General features: G+C 44.6%; 1 protein-coding gene across 4 annotated transcripts in view; it reads right to left on the bottom strand.

Annotated features, from left to right (window-relative positions):
• SYNE2 (spectrin repeat containing nuclear envelope protein 2) overlaps positions 1 to 27,271 on the bottom strand; it is a 299,775-nt gene that overhangs the window by 116,854 nt on the left and 155,650 nt on the right. For all 4 annotated transcript variants that reach the window (XM_084866238.1, XM_084866237.1, XM_084866235.1 and 1 more), the window contains 10 exons: positions 24,993 to 27,108; positions 21,320 to 21,642; positions 19,165 to 19,309; positions 18,154 to 18,372; positions 16,380 to 16,651; positions 14,119 to 14,287; positions 10,425 to 10,580; positions 7,890 to 8,030; positions 5,478 to 5,660; positions 4,457 to 4,594 (listed from right to left, as the gene is read on the bottom strand). In XM_084866238.1, coding sequence (XP_084722364.1) covers positions 4,457 to 4,594; positions 5,478 to 5,660; positions 7,890 to 8,030; positions 10,425 to 10,580; positions 14,119 to 14,287; positions 16,380 to 16,651; positions 18,154 to 18,372; positions 19,165 to 19,309; positions 21,320 to 21,642; positions 24,993 to 27,108 — 3,862 coding nt within the window. The remainder of the gene's footprint in view (positions 1 to 4,456; positions 4,595 to 5,477; positions 5,661 to 7,889; positions 8,031 to 10,424; positions 10,581 to 14,118; positions 14,288 to 16,379; positions 16,652 to 18,153; positions 18,373 to 19,164; positions 19,310 to 21,319; positions 21,643 to 24,992; positions 27,109 to 27,271) is intronic.

Below are 27,271 nucleotides of genomic sequence, written 5' to 3' on the forward strand. Positions count from 1 at the left end.
ACTATGTCACCAGAAAGGCTAGAATTTAAAAGACAGATACTATCAAATGCAAACCAGAATATGGAGCAATTAGAACTCACATTGCCAGTGGGAATGAAAGATGCTACAGCCATTTTGGAAAACCATTAGGCAGTTTCTTATCAAGTTAGATATTTACCACAAAAACCAGCAATTATACTCCTTGGTATTTATCAAATGAAATGACACAAAAGCATATGTCCACACAAAGATTTAAATATGAACGTTCACAGCATCTGTGCGCAGAAAGGCCTGAGGTAGGAAGCTTCTAAGTTGGCCCTCAGTGATCACTTCCTGGTATTCATGCTCTTATCAACACTGGGCTCAGTGATTCTTTTCATTCTCTCCATATTGTCTTTCAGATAACTTCCTCTCTGAAATCAATAAATTTTTTTCTTTATTGATTTCAGAGAGGAAGAGAGAAGGAGAGAGATAAAACATCAATGATGAGAGAGAATCATTTGATAGGTTGCCTCCTGCATGCCCCCTACTGGGGATTGTGCCCACAACCACGACATGTGCCCTTGGCTGGAATCAAACCTGGGACCCTTCAGTTCGCAGGCTGATGCTCTATCCACTGAGCCAAGTCGGCTAGGGCGTTGATTTACTTCTAATAAAACACAGCAGAAGCAAGGAGGTGGTGTTGTTTCCAAGATTAGAGTCTAGAAAGGCTGTTTCTGTCTTAGGAGCTCCCTCTCACTCTCTTTAAGGTTGCTAAGTCAGCTGCCATGAGGTGAGGCAGCCTTGTGGGGAGGCCCGCACGGCTGTGCATGGAAGTGGGTCTGAGGAGGCCTATGTATGAACTTAGATGTGAATCCTGCCCCCTCCCTAACCAAAGTGAGCCTTCTGGCCAGCCCACAGCCATGGCCAACACCTGGGCTGCTTCTCCTGAGAGACGTTGAGCCAGAGGCACTCGGGGAAGCCATGCCTGGATTCCTGACCCACATTAACTGTGAGATACTGAGTGCTTGTTGTTTTAAGCCGCTAACTTCTGGAGTAATGTGCTACACGTCAACAGATATCGAACACATGCACCAAGACATGAAACAACTCAAACGTCCATTACCTGGTGAAGGGATAAAGACATGGCCTATTTTCCCATTACTGGAATACTGTTCAGCAATCAAAAGAATAAAGGACCACTCTAGCCAGTGGATAAAGCATCAACCTGCAGACTGAAGGGTCCCAGGTTCGATACCCGTCAAGGGCACATGGATCTCCAGTGTGGAGTGTGCAGAAGGCAGCCAATCAATGATTATCACTCATCATTGATTGATGTTTCTCTCTCTCTCTCTCCCTTCCTCTCTGAAATCAACAAAAATAGGTAAACAAAAAAATTAAAAAAAAAAAGAATAAACGACCTATAAATCTAACAAACTGCATGAGCCTCAAAAACATTATGCTAAGTCTAAGAAGTCAGGTACAAAATTCTACATACTGTATGATTCTATTTACAGGATGTTGTACAAAAGGCAAAACTACAGTAACAGGAGGCAACGAGTAAGCGGTGACGCAGGCTGAAGGTGGGGGAGAGGACCGCCTGCGGGGGTGCATGAGGAAACTTCTCCAGGTGACGGGAGGGTCTGGCATTGGTGGTAGTGGTGGTTATATAACTGCATGCCTTCATCAAAACGCATCTAAAAAATTCATCTAGCTGAGAATTAAAATAGGTGTATCTTACTAAATCTAAATTATACCTTAACTTAGTTGATTTAAAAAAAAAAAAGTTGTTTTCCCATTTTTACAATGAAATTTATGTTCCTCTGATTCTTCATTACAACAGCAGTCTTTGGCTATATACAGTATCTTTAGGTTATAAAAACCCATCTTAACAAATACACCCCGCCTAGAAAGTTAGAGTGCAATAGAAACAGACTTTTAAAGCTCAGTTGAGAGTTTTGATACCGTTAAGAGTCATTTTAAAAATTATTCCCGGAAATGCTAGAAAAATGCAAAAGTGTACCCAAAAAGAACAACAACTATTTTCAAAACAGGGATAACATGTGGTTTTCACACGTGAGTAGTTATTTGCGACTTATTTTCCGTTGGGGGATTAATTCGGCTACATTCTGTGGGAAATCAGCCTTCATCTCTCCTTCTCCCTACTTCTAAGCTCATAAACTAGAGTTCTCTCAGCTCTAGCTCACAAAGGCCAGCAAATGAGAGATGCTTGCACACTTTTACATTTGTGTCAGTAGGAAGCAGCAAAGCCCAAATGCTTCGGCCTGAGTTCACTTTTGTATTGCTTTATTTTTAAACTTACAATAAACATTTGAGGGAAAAGGCATCATTTCTCTCTTTTGTCTTTGCAACCTCCTTAATACGTTGAAAAACACAGGTGATTTAAAATAAAGGGGGATGTGGAGGCAGAAATCACAGGCAAGGGGAAGAAAAGAAGAACATGGGTGAAAATGTAGCATCTCTGTAGTTATTCCCTTAGGAGTACTTAGTGGTAAAACATGCCAACATATCTGAAACACCAGGGAGGTCTGAAGGCAGTTGTTCTCTTAGGAACACAGGTGCTATCTATCCTACAGGTACAAACAGGAGTAGGATCAACTTTGAGGTCTGATTACTCTAAAAGTTATACAATAATTTTTTTCCTGAGAGAGTCTTACTCATGGCTAATTAGTATGAGAGAAGTGAAATATCTATCTTTATATATATAAAAGGCCAATATGCAGAGTGCTCCCCTCAGTTCAACCGCGAGACCAGGAGTTTGATCACTCACTATGACGTGTGCTGACCACTAGGGGGATGGTGCAGAATGAAGAAAGGCCCCTCTGGAAGCTGGCAGCTGGAAGGCCCGAATGGGCCCTAATCACTGGCCAGTTGTAGGGACCTCATCTGTGCATGAAGTTTGTGAACTGGGCCTTTATATACACACACACACACACACACACATAAAACCTAAGTGACCGAACAACTGGTCGCTATGATGTGCACTGACCACCAGGCGGCAGATGCTTAATGCAGGAGCCACACCCTGGTAATCAGTGAGCTCCTACAGCCAACCTCCCACAGCCCCGATGGGCCCTGATCACCGGCCAGGTGGAAGGACCCCACCCATGCACAAATTCGTGCACCGGGCCTCTACTGTGTGTGTGTGTGTGTGTGTGTGTGTGTGTGTGTGTGTGGCTAATATGCAAAGTGTCCCCTCTGGGGTTCCACCAAGAGACTGGGAGTTTGATCACTCGCTATGATGGGCACTGACCACCAGGGCGCGGCCCAGAATGAAAGAAGGCCCTGGCTGGCAGCTGAAAGGAAGGCCCCTGCCAGCAGCTAGAAGGTCCTGATTGGTCCTGATCACTGGCTAGGTCTAGGGACCCCACCCATGCACGAATTTCATGTACCAAGCCACTAGTGCCTTCATAATCAAACTGAAGTCAATTCTTGGCAGCTGGAAGATCTCACAGCCCCTGCCCCGAATAGAAAAATACTTCCACTTGTGTTGTCTCTGTAAGCCAGCAAGGAGACGGGGCCCCTGCGTAGCACCTGGAAGGACAGGAAATCTGGAACCACGGCATGCTAGAATTAGTGGGAATAAGGGACATGTTGGTTAATGCTGTGTAACTAATTACCACACACTCGGCAGCCTCAAAATTAAACAAATTTATCATCTTGCAGGTTCCATGGCTCAAGAGTCCAGAACCAGATTGGGTTGGTGTTCTGCTCAGGAGGTTACGAGGCTGCAATGGAGGTGCCATCTGGAGCACGTGTTTCTCCTCCAAGTTCGTCCAGGCTGCGGGCAGAACTCCGGAGTAGGGCCGAGATCCCAATTATCTTGCTGGCTGTTGACCAGGGGTCACTCTCTCAGCTGCTAGAGGCTGCTCTGGAATCCTAAGCCACAGCCCTCATCATAAGGCAGCTTACTTCCTCAAGCCAGCAGGAGAATCTCTCTCCATTCTGCGACCAGGGAGTCTAATGGCCATATAACCATGATTAATCATGTACGCGTGAGAGTAAGTGTCCCATTACCTTAGTAATATGATAATGTAACCTATTCGAGGGAGTGGCCACCTCACCACATACTCATATTCCTGCCCACACTCAAGAGGCAGGTTTTATACGGTCATGTCCACCAGGGGACAAGACTATCGGGAGCCACGGCAGGATTCTGCCAACCAAAACCATCATCATGCAGAACAACAGTCTTCACAGTCGGAGGAAGCAAGGCCCATGGAGGAGACGATAAATTACCCACAAAGTCACGTGGTAGTTACCAGGACAGAAAGAACAAGACCCTGGTCTCCAAAAGCCCTGTCTAGGGCCTGCCAGTCTTCCAAACTCCCTTCTGCCTTCTGGTGTGGATGAAGAGAAAGTGGTTTTCGGAGAAAAGGCGGGTGGGGGCAGTGGGGGCAGAAGCAGCATGACGGTTAGCAGAGCCACTGATCATTCTGGACGTTCTATGCACCCAGGAAACACGGAGGAACATTACCTGAAGGGTGCTGGCGTGGTGACTCAGTGTCTTTGAAGAGTCATAGTCAGCAGGGTTAGCCAGCAAACGACGGTTGTTTTCTATCCAGGCCTCGGTGCTTTTCAAAAGGTCATGATATTCCTCCATCTTCACGGTGGCCTGTGAAAGAGAGGTGGTGCCAAGCTCAGTCTGACTGATGCTCGCTACCTGAGTTGAATGATTCTTTTTCTTTTAATGTTGTTGTTGTGTGTTTTTTTAAATTGATTTCAGAGAGATGAAGGGAGAGGAAGGAAGAGATAGAAACATCAAGGATGAGAGAGATTTATTGATGGGCTGCCACATGCACACCCCCTACTGGGGATCGAGTCCGCAGACCCCGGCATGCGGACCAGGAATTAAACTGTGACCTCCTGGTTCATACATAGGTCGACACTCAACCACTGAGCCACACGGGCTGGCCTGATTCTTGAATGAAGAATTTGTGGCTTTTAGTTGTAGGCCCACCCCCTCCAGTTCCAACCCTTCCAACTTTTAAGACGGATCCTGACCGTAGCTGGAAAGGACTTACGTTCTACCCCAAAGCTCCGGGCCTCAGCAAGGGTTTTCCGTTAGCCTTAGTCTGGTTCCCACAATTAGTTCAGTCTGGAAATCAGACTTATATTTTGCCCTCTTGTCCTGGGCCTTGTCCTATAATAGCCCGGTACCTATGAGACTAGGACCATGCATCATACTTGTTACATCACAGGCACTGGTCGCCCACCCACGACCCTGCTTAGAGGGGAAAGAGAAGGGTTCTGTTCTGAATGACGTTTTTTCTTGTTGCTGGCTCCTCCGCCAGCCGCCAGAAATGCTGGGATCCAACTTCTGGATACTTCCTCTGCCTGCCCAGTTAGACGTCCCGCCTGTGCCAGCAGCGAAACCTGTGCCCCCGGTGCCCACCTGAACCTGTCGTGTGGCTGTGAGGGAAGCTGACTTTCGTGTTGTCTTACAACCAATCCGACACCACCGCCTGCTCTGTGCAGCCAGCCCGTTCCCGCCGCACCTTGTTCAGCTGCGAGGTTCTGGCCTCCGCTCTCTGGGACACCTGCTGGTACTGCTGGAAAGGCACCACCAGGCGGTCCATCCACTCCTGAGCCTGCCCCGGGTCCTGCTCCACGATGTCGTGCACCTCCGCGTCCAGCTCGTTGAGCTCGGAATGCCAGAGGTCTAGCTCATCCCACATTTCCTGTGGAGGGAAAGCACGAGGCCATCTGAATGCAGGCATCAAGGCTCACCGGGTGCCTTCCTAGTGTTCCCACTCTGCTGGCACTTATAAATGCCACCAGAACAATCCCGCAGGCACAGTTACTCACGTATACCCGGCCATCATGCATGACCTAAACTGAAAAAACAAAACAAAACGCTCTTCCTGAGGTGCCTGAGCCCCAACAGCATTCACTTCAGGACAATGAGCGGTGAGGGAGCGGGAAGACCTGGGGACTCGTCCGGAGATGAATGACACCAAACAAGGTCAACACAACCCTCATCTTTCAAGAGGGAAGAGTTAACATTATGTTTGTAAAGGGCTTCAGTTAATATTTAAACCTCTTTAGACGGGGACACACGTGTACTTTCTAGAAGACAATTTGTATTAAGTACAAAAAATAAAACTACTAGAAAGGAAGTGCCGGTTTGAACTCAGGATGAATGCAGTCACTGCAAATTCTACCTTCAGGGATGGGCAGCAACCACGTTGGGCTCAAGAAGCGGATAGGTTCAATTCCAACCTGGACCTGTCTGGCCAGAGGATGTCTCAAAGGTACTATATTTAATTCTCACTTAATGTTTGCTTTAGAACACAATTTCTAGAAATGAGGAAATCGAATTGCTTCAATGAGATTCCTCTGTTTACTAAGAGTCCAAGATTTTGTCCAATGGCGAGCCATATTCGGGCCTATTTTTAAAAGTCTCCATTTATATTAGAAAGTTTCCTTAAAATGTAGATTGGAATAAGAATGCTCTCTATATGCAGGTTTGCTTGGGAGTTTAGAGGGGATCTATGATGTTACCGTACAGTTTTATCTAAGACTTTATTTCCTAAGACTGTTTACAGGGAAAATAAAATTGGAATTTCTATTTTCTTGTTTCCCCTTGCAGTCTAAAGAAAAGCTGCTAAAACTATTCAAATCCTACTGAAATATTTTTATGGTTATTGCATTATTATTTGCCTACCAAGTAAGTGTCATAAATGTTCCATATTTTATCCTCCAGTAATATTTCACTTTAGAAAACCAAAAACTCTAAGAAATGCTCCAACATAGGAACACGTTAGCCTTTGTTTTATATATTTAATGTATTTACTAGAGGCCCAGTGCACGAAGTTCATGCACGGGGGTGTGTGTCCGTCCCTCAGCCTAGCCTGCACCCTCTCCAATCTAGGATACCTCGAGGGATGTCCAACTACCCATTTAGGGCCAATCCCGGTAGGATCATCCCTCTCATAATCCAGGACTGCTGGCTCCCAACTGCTTGCCTGCCTGCCTTCCTGGTCGCCCTTAACTGCTTCTGCCTTCCAGCCTGATCACCCCCTAGCCACTCCCCTGCCAGCCTGATTGATGGCTAACTGCTCCCCTGCCAGCCTGTTTGCCCCTAACTGCCCTTCCCTGCAGGCTTGATCGCCCCCTACTGCCCTCCCCTGCTGGCCATCTTGTGGTGACCATCTTGTGTCCACATGGGGGCAGCCATCTTGTGGGTTGGAATGACAGTCAATCTGCATATTATTCTTTTATTAGATAGGATAGAGGTCTGGTGCACAGGTGGGGGCCCACTGGGTTTCCCTGAAGGGTGTCCCAGATCAAGATGGAGGTTCCCTTGGGGCCGGGGGGCAGCCTGGGCGAGGGGCCTATGATGGTTTGCAGGCCAGCCACGCCCCATGGAGACCCAAACAGAGGCCCTGGTATATGAGATTTATCTTCTATAATTGAAACTTTGTAGCCTTGAGTGGACGCCTGGGCCTGCCAGGGTGTGTGGATAGCTTGGCTTCCTCCATTGCTGGGGAAACCCAAGCCATTCACTTGCTCCATGGCTGCAGCCATCTTGGTTGGGTTAATTTGCATACTCACTCCTGATTGGCTGGTGGGCATGACTTGTGGGTGTAACGGAGTGATGGTTAATTTGCGTGTTATTCTTTTATTAGATAGGATAAGATTTTTATATCAGTCTAACCAAGATAAGATCCTGACTCTCCTTTACTTGTGAAAAGGCCAGTTCGCAATCACAGGCTCTCAGGGGGTTGTTATATTCCCACCATGAAAAAACTGATAACAATTCTTCCCCACCACGCTTTTCTCAGGATGAGGCCGCCCTTTGGATCTGGGTTAGGATCTCTGTAGGTCAGATTAATCCCAAAAGCACACCCCGTGCTGATGAACAGGGGCAACACCAAATGCTGGAGGAAGTTAAAGGAGAATGTTACCTTTTGAATTTCTTGAGCTTTCTCAATACTTTTGCTTTTCTGCTGCAACATCTTTTCAACCTTGTGAAGTCCCTCGTTAATTTCATCTATTTTTCTACTCATTGCGTATGATGGTGAACTTTTCAAGACTTCGTTGCTAATCTGTGACGGTGGGAGACAGGCACATTTGGTTTAGTTAGAAACTGTTTTCTGCACTCTATTCCCAGGTTCAAATGATAAAAGGGTTAGCCACACTGTTATATGCCTTTACTTATAAAAAAAAAAATCTTTTAACAGTTCTGGGGAAAATGCCAAATCATACTGGCTAATGCGTTAATGAGAGGGCACATTAGCAGATGAGGAAATGGCAGCTGTGCCCACCCGATCTGTTAAATCCAACCGAGAGAGAGAGAGAGAGAGAGAGAGAGAGAGAGAGAGAGAAAGGAATCACAAATACAAATTTGTTGAATGTAATCCACAGAATAACTTACAGCTATGTGTGATGTTGGCCAAAACTACTGAGTGGACTGTTTGACACATACCCCAGTGGAGCAAATGATAATGAAAGAATTCCTCAGAGATAAATCATTTATTATACAGTCTCTCTCCGTTTTATGAGAAAATCCTCTGCCCAGAACTGTTTTCCATAAAATCAAACTTATTCTCAAGCTGACTTTCAAAATGTAATTCCTGTCTTCACAGTCTTGAGGGTAAAACCACCTTGAGGATGCACAAAGCTTAGTATCCTCTGTGTGAGCATTTCCAGACTGTTTTCACGGGACTCAGAACTCTAACTGAATGGTGTAATTTTCTACCTGCATGGTTTTCTTAAGAATGTAACCTGGACTAGGAAAGGTAATAAATGAATGCTGAATGTGTCATTTTTTAAAAAACCTGATTAGTTCATGTGCCTGCTTAATTTTTAGGCTATGTTGATAAGGTTTTCTTCCAGCAGCCACTCAATAAGTAAGTAATAATTTATGCTTGTACGCAGTCCTTTAACTCTTTTAAACACCGCTGTATCTGCACCACCACCGAGACTAGAACATCCCAGTAAAAATAGTATACAGACGCAGAAGCTACACTCAGGCTGGGTGACTTGTTTAAATTAAGTTCAGATATCAAAGAAGAAGCTGAACTTGTCCCTAGACGCCTCGGATTGCCGGACTCTGTAGTCCAGGCTCTTTGCACAACATCAAGCTGTTGATTCTTTGGTAAGATAACTTATTTCACGGACCATACAGCCCAGTCAGGAATTTTAGAGGGGAGAAAATGAATCCTGCGCTGGGTTTTTCGTCACTGTATAACTTTTTATTGTTATGGAACGAATGCCCATACCATGAAGTTTTCTGATACGTAGGGCAGTTATTCCCTGGGCAGTAATGACCATCCTTTAGGAGTATTAGGAGAGACGGAGATTTAGGAAAAGGACATTGCCGTCAGAACGTCACAGAATGGCCCGGCATCTGCAGCCTGGATCCTTCATCCACATCACACCATAAAAACCTGCTGTGTTTGCCACACACACACAAGCTACCGTGGGACTGTTCAACGTTAAAAATCAAGACAGATTTGGTTCATTCCTTCACTTGGTTAGGGATATTTCACAGGAGGTAGTCACAAGAACCAATCTAGTTTTCTCTCAAAACATCCTGTATTCTCTTAAAATAAAATCAATAGCACATGATTCTTGGGAAAGTACCTCATAACAGATACTATTGCATGTGAAGGCAACAAGATTTCTTGTACCTATACATTAGGAGTTTACATGATTTTTACAGAGGTCGGATTTCCCCAAGAAATCTGTGTTAGAAGTCAACTAAGTTTGAAATCTTATTTTGTGTGCACTTAAGGTCTATTTAATTAACTAAGTTACAAGTGTTCTTGGCTCTAAAAAGCAATACAAAAATCCTTCTGTGGATGCCAAATAGAACAGAATTTAGTTCTGCAGGATTCGACCTGCCTTTTTAGGATTCTATAACATGGCCTTGCTGGATTCCTATGCCTGGACTATGAAACAGTACCCATTCCTTCACTCTCGGGTGGAAAGAGGCGCCCAGGTACAATGTATGAGGACTGTGTGAGCACCATCGTTAGGAAGACACTGTGTGCGAAGTGCTATGCCTAGTGTCATGTGAAATGTGTATCCTTACTGCCCTTGGTTGCTTATTTAAAAATATACAGGGAATACGTTTTAAAACAACATATTTCTCATGTCTGTAATTTTAAACCGATTGTCCAGGTTTTTTTTTTTTTTTTTTTAAAAGACAAGTGAAAGATAACCCATACCTATTTTTAAATACAAGAGAAGAAAAACGAAGCATCTTGACAGCTACACATCAACAGATTACCTAATTCTGTGGAGGTTTTTTTATGTCACTTCTTTAGAGCGATTTCATCTTAGTATTCGATTCACAAAACTGTCACTTAACCAAACTCTGTAACAACAAGTATAGCTGAAATCAAGGCAAAGGAAAATATAATACTAAGTGGCATCTCTCCTTCCTATTCATTCAACACCATAAACAACAACATTGGTACAATCGTTATGATTACCTTCTCCTCCAGGTCCTCCAGCGCTTTTCTGCATTCTTCCACCTGTGCGTCAACCTCTGCGGGAACTATGGTGTACATTTCGGAATACTTGATTCGGAGCTTTTCCATAATATTCTCCAAGGCTAGCTTCCCTTTCTCAAAGGTGCTTTGGAGCTCCTAAAAACATCGCGAGAAAGTTTCAGTACTCACAGGCCTGGGGAGGCGTTTGCCTCTCAAAATAAAAGCGGCTTTGCAGCGCATCCCTATGATTTCAATGAGCGCATTTTGCATGACAAAAACCTCGCTATGGGTACAAGCCGATTAAGCCTGGGAGATACTCCTGTTGGTCAGATGATGCTTTCTAATTTGTAAGCATTAAACTTGATATCGCGTCCCGGTGTCAAAACCATTGTCCCGAGGAGACATTACAACAGCTCCCGCGTCTAAAGGACCTCTCGGATTTAACGGGATCGCAGTGGCAGCCTTGATCTAAAAAGCTGCAAGTAGCAAAAAGTTTCAAAGAAGTTTCTCTCTCTTTCTCTCTCTCTCTTTTTTTTTGGTTGTTTTGCTAATAACTTGTTGCCATTTCTGCTTCTTCCTACATTATCATCACAATGACTCAAGGCCACTAAAAGCCCAAGAAGTGTCTGCTTTCATGTAATGAGACAAGCCCCGCAGAGCTCCGCTTCTTTCAGAGAGGAGGGTTCTAGTTCCACGCGAAGAATGCGGGTTTCAGGAGATAAAAAGAAACCTGAACAAACGGCCCATTGGCTGTGGCCTAGAAACAAAATCTGATCTGCGTCCTCCTGCACTAATTATAAAGGAGAAACGCATTTGTTTGGGAGAGTTTCCCAAAGATCAAGTGGAAAAACACTCCCTGACTCCTCTTTTGGGGGCGGGCTTTGTTTGGAGAGGGAGCCGTTTAGCAGCGTTATTTGTGCTAATGGACAGAGTCGCTGCACGGAAGAGTGAGTCCGATTTTGAGTGACTCCGCCATGCGTCACTGTTTTCCTTCTCTGTCCTCAGCGGAGAATGCATCTAGAGAGGGAAGGCTAGAGGGAAGGCCAGGCAGGCAGAGGCGGGGATGGAGGTACAGTGGCCCCCTGTTTTAGCTAGGCCTAGTAGCACATGTCTGCATGCAGAACTGCCCATCGGAGGGAGAAAGCTTCCCTTTACAACACTGATAACCAACTCCGATTAACAACAGTGTGCGATTTTTGAATAAACTCCCGAATGTCATTTTTGCCTGTTATCACTGGACCGGAATAAGAGATCATCAGAATTGAGTCCCTAAATGACTCCGAGGTGTATGCAATATATACATTTGGTTTTCATCACTGGCTTCTGACAAGGCTTCTTGAAATTTCCTAAATGTGGTGAGAGAAGCATCTGTTGTTATTTATGTTTCTTTCTTTCCTTTTTTTTTTTTTTTTTTTTTTAATATATTTCATTGATTTTACATAGAGAAGAATTGAGAGGGATAGAGAGTTAGAAACGTCGATGAGAGAGAAACATCGACCAGCTGTCTCTTGCACACCCCCTATTGGGGATGTGCCCGCAACCAAGGTACATGCCCTTGCCCGGAATCGAACCTGGGACCTTTCAGTCTGCAGGCCGATGCTCTATCCACTGAGCCAAACCGGTTTTGGCTGTTGTTATTTATGTTTCAACCCACACCTGAGTTTATGCAAATGAGATGCCTCCTTTGGTGCCCCTAGATACTAGCAGCTACATGATAGGGGCTGGTTGTCAGAGGAACCAACACTTGTGGCCCCACAGAAACTTCATTTCTTTCATCTGTCCGCTTCTCCTCCTCCTCTTCTGGTTCCAACTGGGCTCACGCAGGCCCCTCTCCCTAGCGCCTGAATCATTAAGCCCTCGGGACACCGAGGTTCTGGTGGGCATCAAGTCACCTTAGGAACAAAGGCCTGGGTCTGTTGGCCACAGAGACAGCACTTCAGCCAAACTGGAGACGGCAGCCGGGCCTCAGTGGTGTTTCAGTTCTAGACCTAGAAAAGCGGAACGACTCCCCCAACCATCCCCTCTCAACACCAGACAGAGCAATGCCATGGCTGACGGCAGGACCGGACGCCACAGTCAACTTCTCCCTACCCTTGTTGACCAATCAACAAAACCAGGACCTAAACAGGAGCCCAGCTCCCTCACCACCACGATGAATGGTCTTCCCTACACAGCCCATCCCTGAAGCCCTCAGCTCAGTGCCATGCTCACCTGGGACCCCGGGTTTGGCGCCATTTCTTTAACTAATGAACCTTTACTTGCTTTGCTACACGCTCCTGTTGGCATTTGGTTGGCTTTGGTGCAGGCAGGAGAACGAACCCCTGTAGTTGGTAACAGCTGGAATGAAATTTCTGCTTCCCTTGGGAAGGGGAGGGGCCAGAGGTTGAGCTAGTCACCAACGATCAATGATTGAACCAATCACGCCTACGTAACGGACCCTCCATACCAATCATGCATACGTAACGGACGCCCACTGGAGCTGATGACCACATCGAGGTGCTCGGACAGAGGCACACCCAGTGAGGGCGTGGGGGCTCCATACCCCTCCCCCCATACCTGGCCCTCTGCACCTCTTCCCTTTGGCTGTTCCCAAGTTGTGTCCTTCACAATAAATCGGTAATAGTAAGTAAAGTGTCTCCCTGACTTTTTAAAAAATATATATTTTCATTGATTTCAGAGAAAAAAGGAGAAGGAGAGAGAGACAGAAACATCATTGATTGGCTGCTACCTGGCACACCCCCTACTGAGGATCAAGCATATAACTTGGGCATGTGCCCTTAACCGAAATCGAACCCGGGACCTTTCAGTCTGCAGGGCAACCCTTTATCCACTGAGCCAAACCGTCTAGAGCAGTGATCTACAAACTGCAGCTCAAGAGCCACATGCGGCTCACGAGCTGCGGTTTGCTGCTCTGTTGACGAATGAGTTTGCCGACCACTGACCTAGACTCTCGATTCCAATAATTACAGGCTGTTGTTGTTCCTTGTGATTAAGCCCCTATCACAGTGGTCGGCAAACTCATTCGTCAACAGAGCGGCAAACCGCGGCTCGTGGGCCGCAATTTGCCAATCGCTGGGCTAGGGCAATGTTTCCCTGACTTCTGTGAGATACTCTAACAAATTATTGAACCTGGAAAGGATATAGGATGTAGGAGGGGATATACAACCTGCCAGTCAGAGACCTGGGACTTGTCATTCAGTGTGTGAATTAACCTGTGCTAACTCCTGGCAGTTAGGGTTAGAACTGACTGAATATTAGGACACCCAGCTCGTGTATAGGGAGTTGCAGAATAGGCTGGGGTGGGAAGGGGCCAGGGTACCACACATTTACTGTCAGAAGCGTTGTAAATAAAAACAATTCCACCCTATCAGATGCTATTACATCTTACAAATGAGAGTTGTCCAACATGCTACTCAGGAGTGGTTGGGGGTCCTTGTTCAACAAACACACTTAAAAAATGGTTGAAAAAGGGCTGCTTGGTCCAAACTGGCCTACTTCCCAACCTGGTCTTAACCCTCTGCTCTCCAAGCACACTGACTCTGCCCACACCGTGCCACGGGACCTTTTCATGTGCTTTCCTCTCTCCTGGACTGCTCCCTCCACTCTAGTCACTGAGTTACCTCTGTCCCAAGGACTCTGGATTCAAGACTGCAAACCTGTACCCACCACATTGACAAGTTCATTTCTGACTTACCTCAAACTGCTCTGTCCTTTCTGGGTGGTCTTGTAATCCCAGATTTTCCAGAGAAGATGTGGTCTGGTGAAATAAATTCTTCAACGTAATTAATTCTTTTGTGAAGGAATGTCTCTCTTGGATTTCGTTCTGTACCAATTCCTTATTCTTTTGAGCTTTCTGGAAAAGCCTAAAATATAGCATCAAAATAAAATTGTACCTCTATCCTGTTCATCTGTGAAATAGTTTTATTTCAACAATTAACACGATATCTGCATAGCTCACAAAATATATTTTTTTTTTGAGAGAGAGAGAGAGAAAAGTGCTAGTTTCCATGATTTATATACTACGAGAGGCCCGATGCATGAAGATTTGTGTAAGAATGGGCCTTCCTTCCCCTGGCTGCCGGCACCGCCTTTGTTCTGGCCGGAGCAGCCTTTCTGCCTTCCCACCTGCGCAGAGGCCCAGAGCGGCTGGGGCGGTGGGAACACCTGTGTCCCTCCCCGCCCCCGGCCGCTCAGTACCTGCATAAGCAAATTAACCAGCCATCTTTGTTGGGTTAATTTGTGTACTCACTCCTGATTGGCTGGTGGGCCTCGCCAAGGTAAGGTCAATAAGCATGTTACTCTTTTATTAGGTAGATATACACAAACATATATCAAATTCTGATTCATGTATCAATCAAAACCCGCTCCAAAACTTTAATCCCAAAATATAATACCTTCTTTTCAACTTGACATAACACTTGCCATCACTAGCTTGTTTTTCTCCATGACTCAGAGGTGAGAATGGAGACATGGGTAGGTTCTGCGGGACAGACAATCCCACTGGCCTTTATATCTCAGCTGCCCCACTAGCTGTGAATGTAACCAGAATTGCAGTAGAGGCGCTGAGGTGGGTAAAATCTTTCCTGAGAGCTATTTGGCAAGTGTCTCCAGCTGTAAATGTACTGTATCCTCTCACTCACTGACTCTGCTTCTCAGCATCTTCCTTAATGAATGAATTACAGATGCAGACAGAGATTGTGGCATAAAACTATTCACCACAGTGGTTTTATGAAAGTAAAATAAATTGCATATAATTTAAAGTTTCTCTATTAGGGGGCTTGTTAAATAAATTATGGCATATCCACATGATGAGAGATTTTAGAACTATGTTTTAGACAGCATTAATGGCATACTCAAATAAACATGGTATGCTGATAAATGATTCTGCAGGATAAAAAACAATATAGTAATATGTTTGCAATTTGTTTGAAAGCATAATCATAGTTTTAAAAAATGATGAGAAAGAAGTGATTGGCAGTGGTTGTTGCTGAGTGGTAAAATTAAAGGTGAGGTTTACATTAATCTTTGTAATGCCCCACATTCTCTAATCTTTCTATAATAAATATACAGACTACTAACTTAGATAAACAGCCAACTGAAAAACAAAACAAAGTGTTATTTGACCTCAGTCCAAGATGAAGAACACGTGCTTGTTTTATCGTTATGATCTTTTCTATCCCTTCCTATACTTATCTGTGTTGACTCAATTCTGTCATATCACTTGTCATTATCCTATAATCTATCTATATGTATAAAAACCTAAGCGACTATTAGACCAGCTGCTATGACATACACTGACCATCAGGGGGCAGATGCTCAATGCACAGGCATGGAAACATGGAACAGACTGATGAAGCTCAAAGGGAAGGGGGTAGAGGGGAAGGTGGGAAGAGATTAACCAAAGATCTTATATGCATACTAGTGGCCAGGAGCACGAAATTTGTGCACAGGGGGTGGGGAGTCCCTCAGCCCGGCCTGCACCCTTTCCAATCTGGGACCCCTGGCTCCTAACCGCTCACTTGCCTGACTGCCTGTTGGCTCCTAACCACTCTGCCTGCCAGCCTACTTGCCACCTAATGCCCCTCCCGCCGGCCTGCTCGCCCCCAACTGATGCCCCCCCCCCCCCCCTTGCTCACTCCCAACTGCCTCTCCCGGCCTGATCACCCCCAACTGCCCTCCCCTCCTGGCCTGATCACCCCTAACCACCTCTGCCTGGAAGGTCTCCAGTCTAATTAGCATATTATTATCATTAGTATAGACTAGAGGCCTGTGGGAGGATCAGGCTGAAACCAGCAGTCTGACATCCCACGAGGGGTCCCAGATTGCAACCAGGCAAAGGTTAGGCCGAGGGACCCCACCGGGCCTCTTGTAGTTTTATTTTTGAACGTTAGTGTTTTCTAAACTTTAAACCTGAGCTGTCAAACATGCCTCTGTAACACTGGTTCATAAACTCACTTATTGCATCGCTCCTGCATGGCGGCGATCTCCCGGCCAGCGGGGGCGGGCTCCGCGGTGCCCGCGCTCCGGGCGGCGGGGGCGCGCTGGGCGCTGTGGCAGCGCTGGAGCAGCAGCAGCAGGAGCAGCTGCTGCTTCTCTGCGGTCTCCTCGTACTGGCGCAGGCCCTCCAGCAGCTCGGAGAGCTCCGCCGTGGAGGCTGCCTCTTTCGTTCTGGAGATTTCGGGGAGTTCTTCCTGAAGATTATCTAAAATAATTGCTTCTCGTTCAACCTGATTCCACAAACAAAAAGAGAGGACTGAAATTAGTAAAATACAGTCTTACCACGGCAGGACTGGAAACAGAACATAGGCTCTCAGAGGGCTCCTAATGCCGTATCCTGCTTCAAAGTGCCATTTGTCTGTTTACAGGGAATATTGTCCCTGCACTGCCAGAACCCCACAGTTCCCAGCTACTGATCCTGAAGATGTGCGATGAAAGTGAAGCGCTGCCGTTCGGAGCTGAAGGAGACGCTGTTGAGTATTCTCATAAATAATTTCTCCTGCAGATTTCAGTGGCAGAAAGCCATGGTTTCTCCTTAGACGCCCATGAGGTGGTCAGAAGGAGCTCCACCAAACTGCACCCACTAAGTCTGAAGCTAGGCAACAACCGGAACAAATCAAAATATTAAATGAAAGTTCTTCTCTCTTATTCATGTCAAAATTCCTGCTGAATTTACTTAGGAGAGAAATATACCAATCAGTACTTCATTAGAGGTAGAACACATGCAGACATGCTAGCCTCATTCCCATTCATAATGACACTGTTTATTGAATTACTCCAGTAGGCTGTGTGCAATGCTGAGAAGGGAGTTCACACATGATGTCACCGAATCCTTGCATTGCACTCAGGACTGATTCCCATTTTATTGATAGAGAAACTGAGGCACTGAAAGATTTTAAGTTGTCACAAGACCTTCCAGTGATTGATTTGTACCTTATTTATACTTGGTCCTTTGGAAAAATTAAAGAATTAAAGAGTACCCTAAGATATTATACTATTTTAAAATTTCTTTCTAAATATATGTAATGTGTAATTCCTGAACCATAGTTAAATTAACATGTGTGACTGACAGATATTAAGGAAGTTACTTTGAGATGGTTTTCAGAAAGAATATCAGACATTTTAGGCCCATACTTAGTCAACAATTGTAGTTAATTCCCAAAGTAGTTGGTTATTATGAATAATACCTAACTCTAACCTTTAGTGCCAGGTTGAGACAGTTACTTTTAAGAGGGCTTAATTCATCTTCACGTTAAAGATCTTAAAGCTCGAATGGACAAGTAGTCACTTATTTCTAAACACCATCTGATAACAACTACACTCCACTATTACAAAAAAATTTTGAATCATTTCTTGGAGATTATTTTAGTAGGATGCGACCTCAATAAACATTTATGCATTACACATATGTGATAAAAACAAATGACAGAGGCTGAGGACCTACTGTATATAAAAACAAAATGAAAATAATAAAGCAATTTAAAGATGCTGGTAAGGAATACTGTATGGTTTGACTATTAAAAATGAAGCACTGCCCTGGCCAGCGATGCCCAGTGGTTAACCCCTCGGCCACAACCCAAAGGGTCTCGGGTTCCATTCACGGTCAAGGGCACATACCCTGGTGGCCGGTCGGGGCACATGCGGAGGCAACCAATCGATGTGTCTCTCTCACAGATCAATGAAAAAAATGCCTCAGGTAAGGATTAACAAAAAGAGAAAATGAAGCACTCACTTCTTCATTGACAAATTTCCACTCCTGCTTCAGTTCTTCACACCACATCTCCCATTCTTTAGCAACTTCCAGCAAACGCAGCCATTTCTCCCACAGAGCCAGCACGATTCTGAGCAAACCTATGCCGTCATCGTCTGTGAGTGTGGGTCTCAGGTGTCTGAGGATCTGTCGTAGTTTCATAAACTCTTCTTTAATTGATATGAGATTTGACACCAAGGCCTTAGGAAAGAAAAGGGGTAAGAATATAACGTCTATTGATCTTTCTGAACATCACGAACTTTAAAACATCTTGAACAGGAAATGACTTTACATCATCCACAAGTATTCTGTGATCAATTTTTTAATCCTTTTGAAAGCCAATTTGAGACAGATGAGAATTACCTCTGCATTACGTGCAAGTAAGATATACGTTTAAAGGTTAAAGATCCTAAAAGTTCCCTCTGTTATTATACTGTAAGTCTCTTACTAGGAAGTTAATGTGCACAGTACACTGTATCAACCACCAAGGCTTTAGTTCGGTGTTTTGTTTTTGTGTTTTGTTTTGGGATGGATAGTAAGCCAGACTATTCAGAATGTTCTCAACTAAATCCTAATAACATAATACCACAGACTCTAACAGATGACAGTAAGCAAAAACGGAAACTGCTGAGGATAGCATATTAAGAAGTAACCAGAAGTTCACACTCAGGACAACTGCATTAAATCCTATGTCATCTGTCCAGAGAGGCCCTACAAAACATTACGAAGGGTCAAGCGCTAGAAAAGGTGAGCAGTAAGGACAGTATGCCTCTCAGGAGAGGACTGTCCTGGGAACCCAACCACGGATTAAGTCTCAGAACCGGTGCTTCATTTTCCCCTTTGGCTTTTGGTTGGAAGAATTTTCTCGTGTTTGGTACAAGTCAGGCTGAAGCTTGCTGTGGGGCGTAATAGAGCCACGTTCCCTGCTGCCCCCACCAGCTTCCTGCCGCTCTTTTGCGCCCCGTCTTCCTGGAGATTTGCAAACCCCGTTACCTTGCTCTGTTCCAAGCGCTCTAAAGCTTCTTTGTAGGACACCGGCAGCGGGGCCATGGACTGCGCAAGAGCTGTTTCCATTCGGCTGAGGTCAGCGCCAATCTTCTCTTTAAGGTTCCCGTAGCGTTTGTAATTCTCGAGACACCTAGGGGGTTAGGGGGCGAAGTGATATTACATTTTATCTAGTGCCATATATTCTGAACATCCCAGGGTAAATGGGAACACATAATAAATAAGCAGAATGTAATTCTCTTTTTTGTTATTCAGGGGATTTCAACAGATTTTCATCGACTACCTTCTCCTCACAGGGACCTGCGTAAGACTGTTAAAAGTGGAAACTTTAACAGGCAGGTAAAGCTGATCTCAAAACACCCAAGTTGGAAAACTGTATTTTTTAGCACTGCTAATGAAGTGTAACTTGAAAACCTTATAGAAAAACCATTTAGTCTTTAAAATGTTCATATCTTTTGACCATTAATTTTACTTTTGCAATTTATTTTAAGGAATTAATCCCAATACAGTATAAGAAATGTATCCTGAACTTACTTTTTGCACAGTAAAATATTTTTACTCATCAGACTATTTACTAAAATGGCAAAATTGAAACACACGCTATATGTAACAAAAGATAAAGCTGAGTAAATGACAACAATCTGTTTTATAAAATATTATGTAGAAATTCTAATTACTTTTACAGAGCTTTTGTTACAATAAAAAAAAGAGCTCATGTTATAAAGTAAAAGGCAGCATATTTTTTATACAGCATAATGCTGTGATATATTAAAAAAAACACACTGTGAATAAGATTATGTATACAAAATAGATACAGCCTACATTCCCCATGGAAGACAATTAAAAATTCAAGTATCAGGTATTTTTTTTTTTTAATTCTTAAAACACAATAATAAACTAGCAAGGAATTAAGAAATATTTAGAGGCTCCTCACTAAGTACAAGTGAAAATATAGAGAATTAAAGCTAATCTGTAGGGCTGTTTTCACTTGGAGGGTATTTGCTGGAGGTTAGTTTTACTGACCTTCTCCTGAGGACAGAGGACAAAGCCTATAAAGACATTTGTAATACATACCACCACCAAAGCCCAACCTCCAAACTATAGAATAAATCCCTATAAATCAATAAGAAGATGGACAACCTTATAAAAATTGGGTGAAGGCTTGAATTAAGTATTTCTCAGAAGAGGAAACATAAGTAGCCAAGAAATATTTTTTTTAAAAAGAGGCTCCACTTCATTAGCAATAATAGAGATGCAAACTAGCACCACAATAAAATATCACTTCTCACCCATCAGAATGGCAAAATTTACAATTTCCAGTCAGTCGACTTTCATGTCGTTCTGGGTAATGTCCATTTTATATTTTAGGTGTATTTTATTGAAATTGTTGTGTGCGGCTGCGGCTAGGTGTTTACCTGTGCAGCCATCTTGGATTCTCTCAGAATGGCAAAATTTAAATCCCACAACCTCAAGTGTTGGCAAGGATATGGGAAAATTGTAACACAGGTGTGCTAGTAGATAAACTAAACAAAAAGAATTAAATCATATGGAATTAAAATGTAAAATGTGCAACCCGGCAATCACAACCCACAGGGAGATCTTGCATTTAAAAATGTTCCTGGTAGAACTTTTGTGAATGAAAAAAACTAGAAACAACCCGAATGTTTATCACAGCTGGATGACTGAATTTTACTACAGACAAGAATGTGAATAAACTTTAGGATAACACTGATGATTTTGAAGTCACAGAAGAATACACATGCATGAAAATGGAATACAAACACATAGTAAAAGCATTTTAAAGGGCAAAGAAATGATAAGATATTTAGGATAAAGATTACTTCTGTTACTTCTGAGAGGAGAGGGAAGGAGCACGCAAGACAATTAAAAACTCATGATGATTATCTTTGAACCTCTGGGTACAAGGCTGTTTGCTTTATCAATTATTCTTTATACCATATCCACTTTTATAAACATTCCGTTGTATGTACTCAATATTAAATATAAAATACAGTAAAATATTTGATTTTCTTTAGAAAGTATTTTTTAACTTCTCCATATTTTCCAAATTATTTCTGCGTACATGTTAATTGTAAAGAAACCTACACTTTATGTTCTTAAAGCATTGCAAAGAAGTACCCACCTTTCTATTTCCGCTTCTTTTACTTTGACTGCCTCCCTCAGGGCTGAGTTCTTAGAAACCAATTCCTGCAAAGTGCACTGAAGTTGTCCTTGGGCGTCAGGGCTGGAGATGGCCCCCAGTTTCTCACTGAGGCTCTGGATGTCTGTTATTGTGGATTCCAGTTCCTCCTGTTTCCCACGAGGCATCTCCAGCGATTCTTCTGGATGATCCAGGTCTACTCTATGGGTTGCAACAAAGGCTTCAAGGGCAGCAACCACCCCCATCGCCCTGGAGACTGCCTCGTTATAGCGGGTCATGTTTTCATGAGCATCATTTAAGACATCCTGGTGAAAAGGAGATTAAATGCTATGACAAAACTGCCAGACATCTGGGACCTTTGTCATTGACTTTCTGTGGTGCATCCATAATATGTACCCTTAGGTCTTATAGGAGTTAGCATCTCAAACTTTTAGTTTGACAAGTATTTAAAAATCCTATATAATAAAAGTCTAATATGCAAATTGGCCGAACAGTGGAACAACTGGTCACTATGATGTGTGCTGACCACCAGGGGGCAGATGCTCGATGCAGGAGCTGTCCCCTGGTGGTCAGTGCGTTCTCACAGGGGCAGTGCCGCTCAGCCAGAAGCCCGCCTCTGTGGCAGTCAGACATTCCCTGAGAGCTCTTAGACTGCGCGAGGGCACAGGCCAGGCTGAGGGATGTCCTCCCTCCCCCTGCCACTGCTCTGTGCACAAATTTTGTGCATTGGGCCTCTAGCGTTTATAACACTGTTTCCAGTTTGCTAAGAAAACCGAATCTAAATTCAAAAATAAATCTCATGAATCGTCTAATAATATATGTTCCTGTTCTTACATTAGACATGAATTAACCAATGGAATATACTTAATGTATTGAATCTTAATCAATACTTGTGAAAAAAATAGATGAAAAGAAAGTAAACAAAGAACCCCAGACCTCTTGTGTTTTTAAATTAATAGTTATGCCACTAACTTTAGTTTTTAGAATCTCACTTAGTGTCTTCTCATTAAAACAAAAAATAGTTGAAATAAATAACTTTAAAGGTCTCTTCCAGTCCAGCACTAATTTTATGATTTGGGGGATTCATGTACCTTGTTTCTGGAAAATGTTTTAAATCAAGTGGAGAGGGTACAGAGACAGACTTGTGGTGGTCAGAGGCATGGGGGTTGAAATGAGTGAAGCAGGGGTCAAAAGCTATAAACTTCCAGTTATAAGATAAGTTGTGGGATGTAATGTATAGCATAGCCACTCTAGTTACCAATATTATGTTGCATATTTGAAATTGCTAAGAGAGTAGAACTTATAAATTCTCATCACAAGAAAAAAATGTAACTGTGGTGATAGCTGTTAACTAGACTGTTAACAATATGTACAAATACAGAATATGTTGTATACACAAAACTAATACATGTCAATTATACCTCAATAAAAACATTAAGTAGAAAAATACTCTCAATTTGCTCTACATTTGTTAAGTACCAATTTAAAGGACATATTTGGGATCATAATATGACTTTTCATTTTTAAAGAACTTATATTTATCAAAGTAGTGCCAATATATTACCTAATAACTATTTGAATTAAAAAATTAGGTTAAGTTCCATATTCTATAAATTTAATGTGATAATTCTGAAAACACAGTAAAAGGTATTATATTAAGCACAATTTGTTCCAATGATGCCTAAGCCATCTACACTATTAATGCAGGAAAGGAGGGGGTATGGTGGAGTCACTCTGCAACAGAGGTCAGCAAACTTTTCATGCAAAGGGTTGGACTAAATATATGAGGCTTTGCCAGTCATCTACACTAATAAAAGAGTAAAATACAAATTGACCAGACCTTCATGACGCCCACCAGCCAATCAGGAGTAAATATGCAAATTAACCCAACAAAGATGGCGGGTTAATTTGCATACACAGGTACTGAGTGGCCGGGGGCATTCCATACCACCCAAGCCACTCCTGGCCTCTAGGCAGCATGGGAAGGCGTAAAGGTGGCTCCGGGCCTGAGCGAAAAGGCAGTGCCGGCAGCCAGGGGAAGACAGGCCCATTCTTGCACAAATTTATATAATAAAGAGCTAAAATGCAAATGGTCATCACACTCTCATGTCAGTCATATCCTCATGCTATCACACTGTACTGCTCAGTCACTCAATACTGGGGAGAGAGGAAGGGGGCCCACCAGGCACAAATGAGCTCGCGAGAGAGGAATGGGACCAGCCAGGCACAAATGAGCTCTCAAGAGAGGAATGGGGACCAGCCAGGCTGCAGCCTTGGAGAGAGATAAGCTGCCTGCCCTGCAGTCCCAGGAGCCAGCGGCTGTGCCTGCACCTGTGCCCCGGGATATTGACAAGCCACACACCTAATGGTCCCTGTGGTCCCAGGCATCAGCACCTGCAGCTGCGGCCCAGAGAGGGACAAGCCACATGCCCCACAATCCCAGGCGCCTGCAGCTGCAGCCTAAGCAAAGCCACCTGCCCATGGTCTCCTGAGGCTGTGGGAGCCTGAACAAAGCCAGCCTGGGTCCTGGGTGCCTGCAGCTGGTCAGAGGGAGGGAAGCCTAGGTGCATGCAACCAGCCAGAGGAGGGAATCCTGGGTCTTAGGTGTGGGTCGAGGCAGAGGTGGTTAGGGATGATCAGGCCAGCAGGGGAGCAGTTAGGGGTGATCAGGCAGGCAGGCGAGCGGTTCGGAGCTAGCAGTCCTGGATTGCAAGAGGCAGTCAGACATCCCCCGAGGGGTCCCAGATTGGTGGGGGTGCAGGCTGGGCTGGGGTACACCCTCCCCCACCCCCCCGCGTCCATGCACGAATTTCATATACTGGGCCTTTAGTCTATAATAATAAGAGTGTAATATGCTAATTAGACCGGATGACCTTCCTCATAAGGTGGGGCTAAGAGGGAAGCCTGGTCCTGGGTGCCAGAGGGAAGCCGGTGCCAGCAGTTGCGGGAGGAAGGCCTACTCTTGCATGAATTTCATGCATCAGGCTTCTGGTATGGACTATACAGCTACTCAGTCCTTTGGTTGTAGCAGAGAATTAGCCACAGACAATCCATAAAGAAATGGGGCAGTGCTATGTTCCAATGAAACTTGATTTATAAAATCAGACACTGTGGGCAGATTAGGCACGTAAGCCTTAAACCCAGACAGATCTCACGCTGATTCCTGGTTCTGTTCTAAGGCCCTGAGAAAAGTCCTGATGTTTCTGAAGTTCAGTCTCCTGATTTTTAAATGGGGTCAATAATAGGGCCCACTTCACAGAGTTGCTGTGATGATTAAAGGTAAATGTTCAGTACATTGCACGTTCTAAGTAAATGTTGTTATTATTTGTGTGTTTTTCCTCCACACCATATTTCTCCCACCTGGCCCTATCAGTTCCAGAACACAAACAAAAAACTTTGTTCTGAGCAGCACAGGTTGTTAGGCAGTAGAAATAAAGGTGTCAAACTTGACTTTTCCAAATGATAAGGCATTGTATTTAGATGTAGGAGGAGTCGGGGTTACAAACTGGCTCTTAGCAAATGGCCCTTCTCCTGTGGAGGATTTGCCTGTACATTTTCTAACTTCTTGAGAAGTGCAGATATCAACTAAAGAGCAAAACATCAAATCATGAAATAAAGATGGATGCATTAACTACCCAATTTTAAAGAAACTTACCGTGCGCATATCAATGCTCGCATTAAGCTGACCGCGCAGCTCCTCAATGTCACGTAATTTTGTCTCCACATTGTGAGCTTCAGAAGGTGTTTCCTCTCTTTCCTTCTCAGTGACAGTTACACCTTGAATGCCACACATTTCTGCCTGAACTTGTTCTCGAAACGCTTCACAATTATCCATTTCCTTTTGAATATGTTCCATTTTCAAATTTACAAGTAAAGGGTGCTGCAACTGCGATTTTATCTGGTTTAAAACATGGAGGGAATTTTCTAGTTTCTCCTGAAAACTCTCCTCATCCATTTCTTTCGGGTGGGACTCTAGTATTATACTTTGGAGAGCCTGAAGCAACGTAGCATTTTCCTCTAAATACAGCTTTGTGTGGAGCAGCTCTTTCTCTTTGAAGGAGTCATCAAAGGCCTTATTTTCCCTTAACTCCTTTGCGATCCCTTGATACAAGCAGATGGCTCTCCCGATTCTCTGACTCAGCATCCGAGCACCAGTGCCGACCAGACGGCGTTCTGGAGAAGCAGGAGGGGTTGTTAGTAGCGCTTCGGCCCTTTTCCTATTCTGCAAATCCATCGCCCTCAATTTACTTAGCGATGCTTGATATTTGCCACATTCTGCCACAAATGTGTCCAACTGCCTCATCTTTCCTTCGAGTTCTCTCTCCTTTTCAAACACTTGGGACCGCAGCGTGTCAAGCTGGGAGCCATCCCAGTGGAGCCCCAGGGAGTCAAACGCGTCTCTGAGTCTCAGTGCTTGTCGGAGGCCGGACCGAAGGCCCCGGAGGCGCCCCTGGAGGCCCCGGAGCTCCCCTTCCACACCCCCATCCCCTTCCTGACTCAGGAGCAGCTCGTGGTGTATGCCATCAAGCTCCTTCTGAAGCGCAGATGTCTGCTCGTGGAATTCTCTGGAAAACCGTATCTTGTGCTCAACCTCATTGCATTTCTGCTGAACGAATCTCTGTGTCCTGCTGGCTCTGGTCTCCAGGCTTTTCAACTGGTCGTCCAGAAACAGTCTTTCGAACACACTGAGGTCCTTACAGAGGCCCGGGAGCTCCTGAAGATGCGCGGAGAGTCCACCCGCGATTTCTTGCAGTTCCTCCCGAGACGCCGTCAGCACCGCTCGCTGGTCCTGCAGGTCGGCGTCCGTGGAGGCTGCTCCCACCTGGGGAAGGATCCGTGCTTCGTTTCCTTGGAGCGAGAGCTGGACTTTCCCTATTTCTGCAACAAACGTGCTTCTTTCTTCCAGTTTACGTTCCAACAGCTGCGACCTTTGGGTGGATTTCAAAACGAGCGCCTGGCACTGACCCTGCAGGTCCCGGAGGAGGTGATGCAGGTCCTCGCGCTCGGGCGCGGGCAGGTCAGGGATGCTCTCCCCCGCTTCCTCAGCCAGCGCCTCCAGTGCCCGCTGCTGACCCAGGATGCCGTCGTGCCTCACTTTGCACTTTCGGATCTGGGAAAGGATGCCGTCCGGTAGGAGGGAAATGGGGACATCGAGCTCTCCTAACTGGTTCTTCACCCACAAGGTGGTCTCCTTCACCTTGCTCCTTAGCTCACTCTTCTTGATCTCGCTGTCCACCTCCATGTGTAATGGCTCCGATGCTTCCAATTGCGTCTGCAAATTATTGATCGCATCTTCCAGAACCTTCTTTTCTTTTCCCCCCCAAATCCTCTTCATCTGAAGTTCAGCTCTCGCCTTGAGAACAGAAAACCTATGCTTGACAGCCTGGAGGTCAGTAACCAAGGCAACCGTGCCGGTGCTCCTTCCTTCCTGTCCTTCCTGTCCTTCCAGGGAGCCCAGCCTCAACCGGAGGCGCTGGTGCTGCTGCTGCAGAGAGAGGCCCAGCTCTCGGATCTCAGCCATGAGAGATGCCAGCTCCTCCTGCTCCAGTGCGTGCTGAGAATACTTCCTGTGGACCAGCTGTTCTGCTTGTTTCCACCCCTGTTCAAGCTGCCTGACCTGGCTTTCCAACAGCTTCTTGTCCATGTCACTCAGCGAGTCTGATATAGTTTCCCATTCAATTTTCAACTTGCTTAAGGAATCTTTCTCTTTTTCTATTGATGCCAGCAATCTCTGAATTTTGGCCACATAGGTTGCACTGTCCAGTGATCCCCTAGAAAAAAAAGAAAAGAAAAATGGAGCTTGTTAACATTTCTTATAAATCAACCTGAGGTTAGATGCCATCTAAAGAAATCAGTTCTGTCTTGAACTCACAGGAGAAAAGATTAGGTTGTCTAGAAGAGCACTCTGTCTTTAGAGTAAAATCAGAAACTTGG

Source organism: Pipistrellus hanaki (assembly GCF_964339955.1).
Source record: "Pipistrellus hanaki genome assembly, chromosome: 1".
Lineage (NCBI taxonomy): Eukaryota > Metazoa > Chordata > Mammalia > Chiroptera > Vespertilionidae > Pipistrellus > Pipistrellus hanaki.